The following is a 16,388-nucleotide window of genomic DNA, read 5'->3' as shown; positions in this document are numbered from 1 at the left end:
AACATAATTAGTTTCAAAGCCCAATGAAGTCTCTTGTTTTACCCACCCAAAAAAAAAAAAAGGGAAGAAAAAGTTACTTTGTGGCTATTTCTGTGATACAAAGAGAAGCTGAGGCCACATGTGCAATTTTAATCCAGGATCCTACTTGGCAGCTAACCTCGGCCACGTCATTCCGTGGGGGGACCACCGGGCTGATAGCAGCGATGACGATGGAAGCATCCACGGCCATCTAGAGACTTGACCCCCGCCCGAAACCTCAGAGAGAAGGAAAATCTCTCATCCTCTACATAGAAACTTCTCGAACTTTTGCGTCCTCTCTGCTCTTGCAGATCCCCTCCTCCCTTCCTTTCTTCTTCAAGCACCCCTATATATTCCCTCGAAGCTCCATTCCATCTCCATCCAAAGATTCACAGAGATAATCAACAGAAAAGATTCGGAAAAACAGCAGACAAGCGAATTCAGTTACAGCCATGGATAGTCCATTCTTCAGGAGCCCAAGGAATGCGCCTTCTCATCCTCGATACTACTACCCCGGCGTGAGAACTGTCCCTGTTCAGAAACAACCGGTGCATGCCCCGGAGGAGGCTACGCGTCCCCCGAAAGTCGTCTCGATCCCGGTCCACTTCGTGGAGCCCGAGCGGGAGCGGTCGGGATCCGCGCTGAAGATCCAGAAGGTGTTCAGAGGGTTCCTCGTGAGGAAGAGCGTGCGGAGGATCGCGGCATTGAGGAGGGAGGTGGAGGAGGTCGAGAGGAGGGTGTCGGATCCGGACGAGGTCGAGCTGATGCGGAGGGACCCGAGGGAGAGGCTGAGGATGAGCGAGATGCTGATGAACGTGCTCTTCAGGTTGGATTCCGTCAGGGGGGTGGATTCCGGTGTCAGGGACTGCAGGAAGGCGGTGATCAAAAGGGCGATCGCTCTGCAGGAGAAGGTTGATGAGATTGTCGCTGTCTGTCCTGTTGCTGAGCCTGAACCGGCTGCCGAAGCTGACCGAGCTGCGGAAGTCGAAGGGCGAGCTGATAATGGAGGTAACACGACGGAGGAGGCTGCTCAAGTTGATGATTCTGGCACTGGTGAGCCAGCTCCGAGCTCTCCGGAGGCTATAAGAGAGGAATTGGACATTCCTCGACGACTGAAGGGGGCAGAAGCTGAGGTCAAGAACCATGGCGATGCTGATCAGAGGATGGATGAGTCGGCAGGTGAGGCCGAGCGCCTCGATGACTGTGGCTGCGAAAATACGATGATCGATGAGCGAGCGGGTGGAGAGGAGTCGGAGATGTGCATCTGCGACGTTGACGAGAGGGTCGAGGAAAATGATCGGGTCAATGCGAATGTAATAAATGCGAAGACAGGTGCAGAGGAGAGTCCGGTTCCAACGACTAGTGAATGCTCCGGAGGGACGCGAACGGACAGCCAGACAGACTCCTCCCCCAATCCGCAGAGCTTAATCGAAGAAGCGGAGGAGAATGCCTGCCCTGTAGCTAGCGGCGCTGCAGAGGAAGACGAGGAGAAGCGCGAGCGTGACGGGAAGGAGGAAGAAGAGAATGGAGGAGGAGACGGAGAGAGGAGCAGGAGGAGCAAGGAGCTGCTGGAGAGAATGATGGAGGACAACGGGAAGATGATGCGGATGATGGCGGAGCTGCTCGAGAGGAACGAGAGGCAGACTCGGCTGCTCAGCTCCCTGTCGCAGAGGGTGGAGCAGCTCGAGAAGGCCTTCGTGTGCGAGAAGCTACGGAGGAAGAAGAAGAGGCACGCAAGAGGGAGCTCCGTCGACTGCTCGGAGACCTCCCCGGACCCCAAGAAGTCCGGGAGGAAATGATCAATGAAAAAGAACCGACTATGGGTCTTCTGCTTAAACAATCACGTGTTGTCTCTTGATGAACGTTTGGTGTTTTTGGTAAAGAATTTGATGAATGTATGTTCTGCCATTTGTTTTCCTGAGATTGAATTGAATTACCTTTCCTAGCAAAAATAAAAATTGTGCATTTCTTTTGTGAAATGAAAGTGGTGCAGGGGAGATGTCAAATTGTCATTGCCTTTCTTGGGTTTCAATTTGGGGTATGGGCTTGAATTTGGGCCTTTACGAGGCTTAGGTAAAGCCCATTGAGGGCGGTAAGCAAACCTTGGATGCTAACGGGGAACAATGCCATCTCTTGAGCCAAATGTTGAGTAATATTTATCAATAGTACATTAATGAGTAATATTTATTCAATCAATATTTTTTTCTATAGCACATATGCTGGTTCATAGTTGGTAAGAAGAATAAAATGGAAATCAAGTGGGACATGTTCGTACGAAAGCCTACTTGCAATACCTAAATGCTTATATTTCGATATTTAAGTTTAAAACATTATCTCCGAGAGATTTTGAAATGCAAATTGAGGTCTTAATGGATAACATAAGATTTTCAAATTCTTTGAAAGTATTAATAAGGTAGCTATTACATTGCGGAGAGGCATCGCAAAACTCTCAATAATAATTTTTTTAAAAAAACTCCTCAATAAAATCAAAGTCTCCGCCCTCCTCTAGTGGAATTAGCTCATCTCAATTTTAAGGGGTTTGATCTATGATTAAGGAGGGATTGAAATATCAACTCGATTCGGAATTCGAAATTCTTCAAAATTATGAGAATGTTTTGGCGTGATTATTGTTGGGAATTCACGGAGTCTCATAATTAGTCCGGTAAAACTTAGACTCAACGGTAAAAAAAAAAAAAATCTCCTCTCATCTCACGGTGATCAGCTCCCAAAAAATATCAAATCTTCAGACAGGACGACGCAGAAATCCGCAAGTCCCCCAGCCGTCTGTCTCCTCTCTTATCAGCTTACCCCGCCATTTACATCTCCGTCCCCCCCAGACTGCAAATCTTCATTCTTCTTCCTCTCCCATGGCGGCTTCTTCCTTGACGACCTTGGTAGAGTCTTCTCCACTAGTATCCGGCTCAATTTCTGCTGTACCCTCCTATCGTCTCCCTTCGTCGTCGCTCCATTCTCACTTGGGAGCTTCTTCTTCCTCTCTTTTCAGTCGAATGCAGGTGCCCTCCGCCCGCAGGTCTCTCCGGTCAACGCTCTCAACTGTCCCGCTCGCTCTGCCGTGCGCGTTCGAGTTGGACCCCCGTTGCACGCGAATCTGTCGTGGTCGTGCTCGAGCTCGAGCTCGAGCTCGGCCTCTCTGCGCCTCCTCCCTCTGAATTCCTCGTGTTCTCGGAGGAACTTCCGCTGCCCCCGCTCGATTCGTGCTAGCGCTGAGGTCAGTACGGTTGAGCTTGGCCAAAAGTCGGGATTTGATGAGACATTATGGGTTTTTGATTAGTCTGAAAGTGGTAAAGCTTATAATTTCAGGTGGCAGCACTGCAATCGAAAGTAACCAATAAAGTCTATTTTGACATTAGCATTGGGAACCCCGTCGGGAAGCTTGCCGGGAGAATCGTGATTGGATTGTTTGGCGACGATGTTCCGCAGACGGCAGAGAACTTCCGCGCTCTGTGCACAGGTCCTCCATTTTCATCCTCAGTTGCAGTCTCTCTCTTGACTTAAAGCTAAGAGCTTTTCTTGAAAATCCTGAATGGTGCTTGAAGGTGTCAACTTTCTATCTGTCACCTGCAGGGGAGAAAGGCTTTGGTTACAAAGGCTCCGCTTTCCACCGTGTGATCAAAGATTTCATGATTCAAGGAGGTGATTTCGACAAGGGAAATGTGGGTATTTGTTTTTCCCAGTTGGCAAGCCAAGGCCCTTCTTTTATGTCCCTGAATTGAATTTCTTTGATGAAGGCAATGTAGGTCAGATCCTTGTCTTACTTGCAGTTGAAACCGAAAGTCAGGATACGTCAACCATGGAAAGGCTGTTATACCCTGTATGTTTAGATTGGAAACTGGAAAGTTTAGTCGTAATTCAAGGCTAGGGATATGTACTATCATAAGCTTAGGTTTCTATTTCATGCTCAAGATGCAACATGATTTGAGCTTTTTATGCAGTTCTGCATAGGGCAGATGAATTAGGTGGTGGCCTCATAAAGCCAATCGAAGTGTTACCTCTGAAGAAATGGGTCCATGGAGGTTAAACATGAACATTAGCCTTCATCTTCTCTAGATTGAATAGATCGCTAGTTTTGTACTGTCTCTGGAAGCCTGACCTCGAACGTTTACAGCTTCTGAGATTTTTCATGCATTAACTCCATCAGAGTTTGAGCTTTTAAACAATATTATAACTTTTGGGTGAGATCTCGAATTTGGTTCTGCATTTTATTCTTCTAAAAGATATTGTGAAAAGTCTGTATGCCGATCTTATCTGTCCCTTGTGGTGCACTTATTAGCGCGCAATGTCATTTTTATTCATCTGAATTTTACGTCTTTTGCAGGGAACTGGAGGCAAAAGTATATATGGCCGTACATTTAAGGATGAGAACTTCAAGTGTAAGATGATATCTTGGTTTCTATTAATTAACATTTTTAATGGATTTGTGGTTCTTTGCAAAGAATCCCACTAAGGCAACTTTTTAGATAAATTCAATCATGATCTGACTCAATGATTTTCTCAACCCCTATTATTTGATCCTTAAGGGTCAATTGAAAATAGTTTGCTTTTTTAATATTGACACAATAAGGATGCCTGGTTTGAAACACAGAATTCTAAATTGTCGCCCATCCTTGCGATTTAATTGATGAAGGAATGTCATTTCTTTGGACTATTGCAGTCTTATATTGCATTTCTATATATTCATTTTTGTCATTTGTACCCTTCCAATTCTAAAACACAAGTGAATGACAGTGGCCCACATTGGACCTGGTGTGGTTAGCATGGCAAATGCGGGCCCCAACACTAATGGAAGCCAATTCTTCATTTGCACTGTGAAGGTACTTTCTTACTTGCATTTCCCTGCAAATTGAAGGTTTTGCTGTTTGAAATAAATTGCGTGGTATTATGATTGTGGGTTGAATGTGTTTTTATGTTGCTTTCGTCATTTATCTTTCGAATAGACCATAGAAGCATTTTTTTCAATGTTATTGTATCTTCGAGGAAAATCCTGCTTGTTATCCATGATTGACATGTAGGTTTCTCAGTTCTATTTGTTTTAATGTATAATCTCTGGTAGGACATTGAAGCACCGTGATACTTGTCAGAACCTCAAACTGTCACTGCATGTTCCCTAGGAAAATTCTCCTTCCCCAGGGAAAAAATTTATAGGATTCTTTCACCTCTTGACCAGTTTTTCCTGCTATGTACAAGCTTTTTAATTAAGAAACTATGCCCATAGGGGCTGGAAAAATCTCGTAATTGTATTGTCCTTGTGAGATGCGATCCATCAGAACGGTTGAGTCAAGCTTTTACCTATCATGGTTGCTTTCATATTTAAGAGTACGCTGAGGGTATCTGCTTCGTGTTTCTTTTTGCATTGGAATAGTTCAGAGTATCCCTTGTTGATGAAACAGAGAAATTAACGTTTCAAACCCTGGTTTAAATGGCAGACTCCATGGTTGGATCAGAGGCACGTTGTGTTCGGGCAAGTTATAGAAGGCATGGATATTGTTAAGATGATCGAGTCGCAGGAAACAGACAGAGGAGACCGTCCTAGGAAACGAGTCGTGATTGCAGATTGTGGGGAGCTTCCTGTGGCCTAAATAATTGAGCTCCACTTCGATAATGCTCTTCTTTTTTCTCGTTTTGCTTATTTATAGAGAAACCGAGAACCGTGGACCAAGGCTGGAGTTGCCGAGATGTTTTTTGAAAATTAGGTTGTTGTACTCATGAACATCATAGGTTTCATTCATTCGGGAGCTCGAAACTGTTAGCTTGTCAGAGATTATAATGAAATGCAACCTTATATATGTTGTTGGATTTCCAGAGTACCATTTTCCGTGCCGTTTGCTTATGTTTATTGTCTGAGACAGATTTAGGAGTCCATTCAACTGGGGAAAAAAAAAAAGGACAGATTTTAAGAGGTGGTTCCAGGGGGTCGAAACTCAAGGTGGGTGAAGAAACAGATGATTTAAGCAGTTGGTGACTTATTCCGTTTAAAGAAGAAATTGGTTTTGAGTTTTATGAAAAAAAAAAATTACGTGGGGAAAACTTTATATAATTAGTGGGTCACTAAGTACCACATTTAGAAGCCCACTGATTTGGCTTTATATATCGAAAAAAGTAATAATAATAATAACATTGTAAAATCAATGGGGCAAAAGAACTAATTTCCAAGAAAAAGTGACAAATGTGACGCAATCAACCCCCTTCCCCGTTTATGGCCCAACTACTTTGGGGGATGAATGGCACCTGATTCATGGGCTGGGTTGTGCTGGTTCAGGTTGTAGTGTGGCCCAAGTCTCAAAAAAGAAGAGACCTACCAAGATTACTAATTTCTGAATAAATAAATAAATAAAATTCATTAGACAGAAAAGTGAAAACTACAGATGAATTGTGTGATACTCGGGAAATTCTCTGGCTCCAGAACGGTACCTTGGAGCACACCAAATAATTGTCCGATTGTTTGGGAAGTAAACCCTTACTAATACTTGTGGCCGCATTTGACGGTTGCCGATGGAGCTTAAATCCCTAGGGTTGGGCTCGACCCATCTGATTCAACTTCCAAGCATGAACTTAAGGCCAGGCTTTCGTTCTATCTAAAACAGGCCCGCCGTGTTGAAGCCCGCTGGAAGAGAACCCTCGACGACAATATGTTAATGATACGGAGGTAAACCAAGATTTAAAGATGGTGCCGGTTAAGAGATTCCTTACGAAACATTAAGAGGATAAAGCGATAGAATCAAACTTATGCTTTTATGATTATCGCAAAATTTGAAAGGTTTGGATCGGGAAGTCGAAACATAATCATTAATAGCAAAATGTCAAAAGGCGTAATGATAATAGAATCATAGAGAGAAAGATTTGGAATGTCTAACACGCATGACCGGTCATCGTCATGTCAAAAGAAATTGACAAGCACTAATAAACTTACGTCTCATAATTAGATTAGATTATAAATTTTAAAAGGGATGATGACATGACCCGTTTAAACAATTCGGGGTCGGGTCGTCTTCACGCACGTGCGCGGAGGCTGATCTTCTTACGGTCCAAGCCACGTGACAGTAAATAACGGAGACAGTGGCTGCAGAACAAGAAGCAGGACAACAACGTGAACGTACAGACCGGGAGCGGGCCCGCACGGTACTGGCTGAACGGGACAGATTCTGCCACGTGTGCATCGGCGGGTAGAGGAGAGCGGGATGAACGCGACGGATCCCATGTCACGGCTGGGTCCCACCTGCCTCGGTTCCGTGAAGAAGGATAACAGCAATTCCTCCGTTGAAGATTCTGTCGTTGACTGTCCCCCCTCTCTCTCTCTCTCTCTCTCTCTCTCTCTCTCTCTCTCTTCCCCTTTTTTTTTTTTTCTCTTTTTGCAGTTTTGTCCTCTGGGAAGTCGTAATTGCAGAATCATTACGGTCACTGTATACATCAGGCTGACAACATAATCCACTACAACACCTAGGTGTGTTTGTTTTCGCAACAAAATTTAACTCAACTTCACTTATCTTCAATTCAATATTACAATTATTACTTTTTTTATTTTTAAAATATTTTTAATCATTCAATTCAATTTTTAATATTAAATTCTCTCAACTATTCATTACTTTTTCACAATTCAACAATACAATCATTACTTAATCATTATTTTCTCTCAATTATTTATCACTTTTTTACACTTTTTCTCATAATTCAACAATACAATCATTACAAACCAATTAAAACTAAAACTCAACTCTCAATCCAAACACACTCCTAAACTTCAAGGACATTTCCTTACGAATTGTTTCTCTTTATTTTTTTTCCAAAATAATTTATTTTATTAATCATGTAGGGAGATTATCTTGCTCAATAGCCCAAATAATGAGAGATAATGGGAAGGTAGCAATTATGGCAGTTGGAAAAAGTGTGTGTAGAGCAAAGAAATGGAGCCCAAATGGCCCTTCTCATGCTAAATCCTCCAATCAGGATACAACCTGATCGAATTTAATTTCAGCAACAATTCCGCGATATCGTCATCACACGGGTCATTTTTCAGGACGTCCACCTCCTTCCAACACATCATTTATAATTCTTCTTTCTTGTAAAAATAGTTCTTATGTTATTTTAGCATCACAACTCATAGCCTTCCCATTACATCAATAATCACCAAGAAGGACTATTATGAGAAGCATATCATCAAATTGGGCTACTATAACTATGTTGAGTGTGCTACTGCTAACCGTTTCGAAGATTACAAAACAAGATAATTAAATTTCATCTATCATGAGCTGTAAAGAAAGAGGAACCATTGATACGTTAACGTGGGGAATTTCCACTTGGATTTTCCACGATGCCTTTCCACGTGGGGAAAAAGGAAATTCCTCACGAAAATAATGATTAAGATGTGGTGGGCACTAAATCAAAATCATGAGTGTGTAATCAATAATCCATCACTTGAATCCAACCAAGATATTTATGTGCAGATTCCGACCAATCAAATTTGGGTTATTAAATAGCCTACGCAGCCCTTACACCTAACTCCGACCACCACTGCCCATTCCGGCGCTCTCATTAATGAGTGATTCGGAAAAAAAAAAAAGTCAAATCTAGACGACTTGTCGTCTTTATCCCCTCGATTAACAATTAATCCCCCGTTAATTAAGTCCTCATTTCCTATGTGACTCACCTGCTCCTGTTCTTCTCGTCAATTTCTCTTCCTAGTCATCAATTCGCAAATTATCTATTTATTATTGCACAAAAAGCATTTAATGATGCATTTTTTCCAATAATTTATAGGTGATGCAGATGCAGTGCTATATACTTAGATCCAACTTATGCATCATATCGATTTCGGGGGCAATTTTGATAACTACGCTCGGCTCAAATGTGATTCACATGAAATATATATTAACCTAGAATTATGAATAATATACTTTGTTTAATAAAAGTCGGTACACAATTTAAGACTAGCGGATGACATGATTAGATGAGATAAGGAGGAGTATAAGCATCTGTCTCATTCCATGTTCGAATCCCCTTGAGATCACCTGTCAAACGAATGGCTCAGTTTACTCATTTTTTTGTGCGTTGCGGGAATTCACGGAACCGAGGGAACTAGTGAAAAGAAGAGAAAAAGAAAAGTACTAAAGGATAAATTATAAAAACATGTGGTATTAAAGGCAAGATGAGGTGATATTTTGATTTCCGACATGCACTGGTCAGGTCATATTTTCAGACTTTTGAAGATGAGGTGATATTTCTTCGTGTGAAGATAAAAGTGACATCACTTGAACGTGCATCATGGTAATTACACTACATGAAAGGAAAGATACATATATTGACAATTCTGCGTCCAATGCGATGAGTAGACGAGACGAACCTGGATAAAACTTCCCGGTGCGGGTCACATCTACGTCCATTGCCTGCCTGGCTTGTGGCCCCAAATTCCAACCTGTCCCAATCAAGATTTAAAGTTGTCTCCGGACAATTTCATCCTTCACACTTCACAGCTTCCCTTCATATTGAAGAATGATCTTGAAGTAAGTTGGTATCCGTGCATTGTACTACTAACACTACAAACTACTGTTCCGACGATACCTATCATACCCAATCATTTCGCTTTCTTAGACCAGGTTCGGTACTAAGGGTTTTCGCAGAATCTCGCGCTGGAATCCTTCCACGTGCCGTTTAGTCTTAGCTTTTGTCGAGGTTTCTGTTACATTAGTTTTCTCGTTCCTTTGTACCCAAGTATGATCTTAGATTAGAGAAACGGGATTTGACAAGATCGAGGGCCAGAATCTTTCTTTTTGTGCAGCAACATAGCAGAATCTCATGTTATGTGCAATGTTGTTAAAGAACAGTGGCTAGCTAGGAAAGAACTGAAGACTATTTACATCAAACTTTACAGGTTAGAACCCGATCTAGCAAATTCAATCTCTTGACCCTACATAATCAATAAGTGATTGATTGACCCAAGTGGATCGGCCAACTCCATGATCAACAGTTTTCCTTCACCGAGCCTGCGCTAACATGTACAGGAAACTTTCCTACTTGAAGCGACTTCAAGAACACGACCTTATCAAGCCCAAGTTGTAGAGGAACTTCTCCGACCGAGAACGGAACAGGTTCCCCAGAGAGAACTTCCCGGTCGTGCTGCTCTCATGGGCCAGAGGCTTCGACTGGGAATCATCAGTCACACGGAGGATTGTCAGGCCAATCTCGTTACGGACAGCCTCGATCGTCTCGCTCTTGACTGGTTTCCCTGAGGAGTCGGTCACGTAGAATGCATTCACGGCCTGGGAACCCCTGGTGGTGACCTCAGCTCGGGTCACTGTGAGGCCATTCTCTCTGAATATACGAGTTACATCTGACAAAAGCCCGACTCTGTCCTCACAACAGAGCTCTAGTCTCATCCCCTGCACGATAATCCAACAATGTCACAAAATAAAGATTAAGGTAGAGAAAAATGATTTAGGATTGCTCAAATTTCAATCGTACATATAAATATATGCAAGAGTCATACCTCCGAAGTTCGTCTCTTGATGGCAGCCTCCAAGCAATTGATCACCCGTTGCCTCTCTGCTTCCGAACTAATAGGGTACCCATCCATATGACGGATATAGTATTCCTGGTATATAGAGCAAACAGGAGCTGTTTAAGGGACAATGTATTGCCTTCTAAGAAGTCGTAGGCCAACTCCGGAGGAATCAATTCATTTTAATTCCGTATAAAAAAAAATTTCTTAAGCATTATTGATATCAGGGTGAAGTAATTTCTGGAGTCAAAATAAACTATCATGCACGTTAGCATTTTCTTTGTTACTTCTACTTGAGAATGAATGAGCTTCTAATTTGTTGTAGATGACTGTGGCAGTTTTCAGCTTTGCTTCTCCTTGTCAAACACGAAAAATGGTCATTACTGTCAGCTTGCACTTCAGGAAATGCATTTTATCATGAAACCCATGTCTGTTTTCTGCGTGGACAAAACATGAAAGAATGGAAATCGGATTTCGCGCAAAAGGAAAAAGGAGCCATCCGCAAAACCTTGTGAGAAAACTGAAAGCCATAGTTTTTGCCGAGAACCAAACAGAGCTCAAAATGCATTTATACCTGATAAGCCTCAGGGCCTTCTGCAATCACAGTCCCATGGTAAACCACGTACTCCATGTCCGTAAGAGTGCAAACTGTGTCAAAGATAAGCTTTGGCCTGTCCTGGCACCTCAAATACACCACTGTGTACCCCTTATCCCGACAATTCTCCACCGTCACAAATGGCTTTCCCCGCGCCCTCCCTCTCGAGCCATCATCAGCATCATAATCCCGGTCAGCATACATCAACTGGTGGAGCCTGCGCTCAGTGTGTGTGGAACCGACCGAGACAGCCGTGTTAGCACTCCTCTTGTCCATGTCTCCCTTGAGGACGTACAATAAAAGCTGCTTCACCTTGTCAAGCCTAGCTGGGTCATCTATGGGGTTCCCCGAGGCCTCATCAGTGATGTAAACGACTGAGGCCATCCTCGAGTTGTGTGTCCACACCTCTGCAGCCACAACATTGCACTTGAGGTCAGCAAGGACAGCGGAGACCTCGGAAAGCAGGCCTGGGCGGTCCCTCCCTGTCAATTCAATTGTGGTGTGCTCCATTGCTGACTGTACGTCCACAGAGCTTCTCCGGGACCGAAAGCTCCGAACCCGAGGTCCCAGTGACTGTTCACAGATAGGGGAAAAAAAGAAAAGCATCTTAACTGTCAGCTCAAATTGAAATCATATGTAACTGAAACATGAGAGTACAGAATATGACGGCAACAGCTGCTATTCTTGTATCTGTTGCTATATGTAAGATCATTGTCAATGAACAGCTTTCTCGTGGTGGCGATGATTCGAAACAAGAAGCCTGATGATGATTAGACTCTGAATTGACGTCTCTACTGTAAGTTAGCACAGGGAGTCCTCAATAAAGAGAGAATTGTACTTCACTTGACACTTTTTGTCTAATAATTACTTCTTAAGAAAAGGTGAAAAATGTTATATGCTGCAAATTCGAAGCCAAGTCCCCATAATCAAGAAGAAACCTTCAAGCATTGATCGATAATCACGACCCCAGAAAGAACGAGAAATGAAGGTCCGTAACTGACAAAGTTTCCCTCTATTTGAAAAAAAAAAAAAGAATCTCAAATCAAATGAAGAATTCAGTGAACTGTTCAATAGATCGACCTGTTGAATTCGGTCCGCTACGTCGTCCTGAGCCAGCTTATTCCCGTACTGATCAGTAACATGGAAAACTGCAAAACAAAAGAGAAACCATCAATAAAAACCAATCATTTGAGGCCCAATATCAAAAGTGGGGAAAGCAAAGAGGTGGAGAATTGATTGAGATTCAAAGTCTCACCATCCATGAACCACTCTCCATCGGAAGAGATGTAAGCCCGGCGAATTAACAGATTCATATCCGTCAGGACCTGAACCACCTCCAGCAGGCTCCCCCTCTTATTGGCACTATCGACCTGAAAACGCGAAACCCGATTATCGCGATCGCGGTCTCGAGATATACGCAGCCAACACGGTTCAGCAACAATTATGCAGATCGGCGAAAGATATTACCTTGACCAGCGTGGCCTTCTTGCTGGAATCGTTATCAACTGTTACCCTGAAAACCCATCACCAGAAACACAACAACAGCATCAACGATCAAGAACCTTAAAAAGAACCCACAAACGAATAACAGGGAATTTCGCGAAATTGACGACAGGTTTCGAGGGAGGAGGATGACAAGCGCACCTGGGCGGGTTAACTCTGCGAACGAGCTTCTCGAACTCGTCGTCCACGGCGACCGAAGGAGGCCAATACTCCATTTTTGTCGACTGAACCAGAAGGAGAGCAGAACGAACAGGTGGGGCTCGGGTCGGGTCAGGTCGGTGCAGAGGAGAGAATGGAAAGCTGCAGGGGGCAGCCTTGTATGTATGGCTTGTCGTGCTTTAATATGGTGGGGGCGGGGGCGGGTGCATCAGAGATATAGGGTGAGAAATCTCAATTGGGGAGAGGGAATTCCATTACAGCTGTGGAGGGTGAGCTCAAATGGAAAATGGGGTTGTGGCTCTTGAGCTGGACGAAGAGCTTTTGGAGGGACCTGGAAGAGAGAGAGAGACAGAGAGAGGAGAAGGAGAAAGGCCACAATATTAGCATTCTCTTCCATATTTATACCATTATATATTATCATTCATCCAAAAAAAAATCTCATTAATTTGTATAGAAGTGATTTAATTAATTGATTTCTTTTATACATTAGGTGGTCCCGATATTCGGATGCTCCAATTAAGCCTGAATAGAATTGGTTCAGTAAGAGATAGAACTCGAATTTAAAATTTTATTTTAAAAAAATAAATGTCGAATCATCGAAATCAATCTACCAAAAAAAATGGGTGACTGGGTGTATACTATAATGGGGATTGTATTGTAGGGGGAGGTGGGGCCCACGGGGCTCCCCCGGTCTTGACACTTGGTCGTCCCCTCTAGGGTTTGGAAAATGTGTCCGAAAGATCTCTCTCCCCTATTCATAAGGCGGCTCTCCCCTTCTCTCTCCCTCCACCTCCAACCTATTCGGACTCTCCCCTATTCGGGAGAGACCGAATCGGAGATCCGCGATTCTGATCCACACAATACGTCTAATGCTATCAAAAACCGTATCATATGCACTCGTTGTCGTTCGTAAATCTGAATAAAAATATACTTATGATACATCAATAGTTGTCAATAAATTATGTTTTGACCGTTTCAGTTTGAAATATATATATATATATATAGATATATATTTTAGTTTGTTATGCAATCCAGATATGAGAGGTTATGGGATGTAATTGGGTCCGTCGGGGGTGTTTTAAAGGACGAAGCGTTCGGGTCCAATAATATGGGTTGTGGATAATACATGCCCTACCGCGGAGTATGAACACGAATGTACTATAGCTAGCTTTCGTACCTTCCTTTTCCACTAATCATGCATGGTGAAACAGGCGGGGGTGTTGGACATGTACGTTATGGTGTTTCAATGTGACATTACAGTAGTGCTTACGGGCTAGTTAATTTTATTTTATTTTTCCATTCTCGCTGACAACGATATGTTTCCTCGATATTTTAAAGCAATTGCCAGCCTTACCCTCACAACTTACACTTTCTATATGTCGTGCTATGTCCAACTATACTTAACATGGAGGACCGACCCTACTCGTTGCATTGTATGCGAAGTAAGCTTGTTTACAAGGACATGGTGTTTTTGTACAGAAATTATAGGATACATGAGAAACACATGATTAATTAAAGTAACATAAATGTACGCGAATTAATTTTGTCCATTTTCTCTCCACAGTTATTGCATGCCGAAACTTGTTGGAGCTAGCTGGCATCCTTCGACATTATTGGATTAATTGGAAATGTACATTACACTTGTTCTAGTGATACTATGCCGTCACGGTCCTGAGTTACTATTCTCATTGAATTAATCAATGTATTTCTTTGATAAATTTAGAGCAGACTCAGCTGTAATCCGAGGACTTACACCTTTAAGCGGCACAATACGTGTCCGACTTGACTTGCCATAGCAGGACCGACTTGAATTGTTTATTGAATTTTTGTGAAGCAAGCATAGGCATGCATGGGAAGGCACAGCTCATAGCCAACACAGACTTTTATGCCATTTGGGAAATCTAAGTGAAGATTTTGATGTGCTTTAGGGGACCCCTTTTAGCCCTTAAGGAAACTGTCCACGCATTATCACTCAAAGCTGTGGTGAAATCTTTGGTAAGATCTGGGGGGGTGTTGTGGCTTTTAAGGCCACCTCATCCTCCAAATTAAGGGAACACCTCTCTCTACCCCTCATCATATTCCTGTCATCTTTCCATATCTAGAAAGGGTCTCTTCTCCCCACCTATTAATTAGGCATAGCAAATAGCAATTCCACTTGTAAATCCACGTAAATTATTGGATTTAAGGTCGATAATTAAGATGAAGACCCGGAAGCCATGTCGAGACGCGGTGTGAGAGTTGTACGGATCAGGCATCCCTATGTGATTTATTCCCGTAAGAAGGGTTATCCTACATTATCATATGTTGTGTCTCAGAGCTTGTGCTCAGGCAAACGCGGCATCTGCTTGCTATCTGAGACAGATAATCAATTATTGGCTTTCATGTACCAGTACATGTACTTTAATACTCCTACCATATAATAAAAAGGGAAAAATCTATCATACATATATACCGTTTCTCTCCCATGTTTCATGCAATATCTTCGTATTTTGTCTGGCCTTGTCTTGTATAATAATCAACATTTATGTGAACATTTATTATTATTTTATTATTATTATTGTTATTATTACTACTAATATTATTATTATTACTATTATTATAGTTGTCGTTGTTGGGACTTGGGAGATCCGAGCATTTATAATAAAATGACTTTTACCTGTCAAAATCAAGTTGGTCAAAAGTAAAACAATAAAACAGTAATTAATGAAAGTTAAGACAAGATGCATGGAAGTTCACTGATGAATTTCAGGAATAAATTAATGAAGCTTTCGGGTAACAAGTAGGGGAAGTTTCTCTTCTTTCTCCTTTCAGTTTCCATTGGAATAGGAGCATTAGATATAATCGCTCCCACTTTATTAATAGGCATGAAACCGATAATTAAATAATCTTCTCGTATTTGTGGTCGCCCTCTGACAATATAGTTCAATGTGAAAACTCATAGATTATACATTTGCGTGTATATATATATATAATGTTTTATATTTTTAATCTTTTGAAAGTTTTTTGTAATTAAAGTTAAGCCCACGTTGAAACTATTAGGAAAAGTTCATGGTATTCGCCCTAAAAATATATATACGGTGGACTGTTATTTCAGTTGACTAGTAAAAGATTCACCGGACTGGAGGGACCAAAGCCTTTTAATTATTCTTTTTCATAGATATCAAAGTGAAATGAAATTCATTGGGCAATCGTAGCTACACACTGTATCTTAACAGTGTCCATCCGAAGTGTACTTTTTAGATTAATAGATGCCCTTTAGGTCGAAACAAATTGTACTAAAAAAAAATAAATGAGTTTTTACCTAAAATATCCCATGATTTATTCGTTTTGTCAAATCTATCATATGCTTTTTTTATCAAATTTATCCCATGGTTTACTTTTTACATCAAATCTATTCCGGCGTTATCTTTTCCGTTAAGATCTAATAGCCGTGCTGACGTGACACGTGGAGAGATAGTGGGCCACACTTGCCACGTAGGCGCCACGTTAGCACGGCCGTTAGATGTCGACGGAAAAGATAACGCCGTGATAGATTTGATGCAAAAAGTAAACCATGTGATAGATTTGACAAAAAAAACATATGATAGATTTGACAAAACGGGA

The 16,388-nt window shown here is 42.1% G+C and overlaps 3 protein-coding genes across 3 annotated transcripts; 2 read left to right on the top strand and 1 right to left on the bottom strand.

Annotated features, from left to right (window-relative positions):
• The first annotated feature begins 470 nt into the window (after positions 1-470).
• Positions 471-1,817, top strand: LOC116212278. Its single transcript, XM_031546840.1, has one exon. It carries the CDS (start codon positions 471-473, stop codon positions 1,815-1,817), a length of 1,347 nt encoding a protein of 448 aa, XP_031402700.1.
• Positions 1,818-2,751: 934 nt separating this feature from the next.
• Positions 2,752-5,838, top strand: LOC116210657 (photosynthetic NDH subunit of lumenal location 5, chloroplastic). The gene is made up of 7 exons (XM_031544621.1): positions 2,752-2,912; positions 3,023-3,247; positions 3,340-3,490; positions 3,604-3,692; positions 4,355-4,409; positions 4,765-4,850; positions 5,463-5,838. Exons 1-7 carry the CDS (start codon positions 2,886-2,888, stop codon positions 5,613-5,615), a joined length of 786 nt encoding a protein of 261 aa, XP_031400481.1. The 5' UTR covers positions 2,752-2,885; the 3' UTR covers positions 5,616-5,838.
• Positions 5,839-9,783: 3,945 nt separating this feature from the next.
• Positions 9,784-13,168, bottom strand: LOC116211917 (ACT domain-containing protein ACR4-like). The gene is made up of 7 exons (XM_031546458.1): positions 12,768-13,168; positions 12,591-12,636; positions 12,379-12,493; positions 12,204-12,271; positions 11,103-11,696; positions 10,517-10,621; positions 9,784-10,409 (listed from the first exon to the last, which is right to left on the bottom strand). The coding sequence occupies exons 1-7, from the start codon at positions 12,839-12,841 to the stop codon at positions 10,056-10,058; spliced, it is 1,356 nt and encodes a 451-aa protein (XP_031402318.1). The 5' UTR covers positions 12,842-13,168; the 3' UTR covers positions 9,784-10,055.
• Positions 13,169-16,388: the final 3,220 nt, after the last annotated feature.

Source organism: Punica granatum, chromosome 6, assembly GCF_007655135.1.
Source record: "Punica granatum isolate Tunisia-2019 chromosome 6, ASM765513v2, whole genome shotgun sequence".
In the NCBI taxonomy this organism is placed as follows: Eukaryota; Viridiplantae; Streptophyta; class Magnoliopsida; order Myrtales; family Lythraceae; genus Punica; species Punica granatum.
This window is presented reverse-complemented; position numbering and strand designations above follow the sequence as displayed.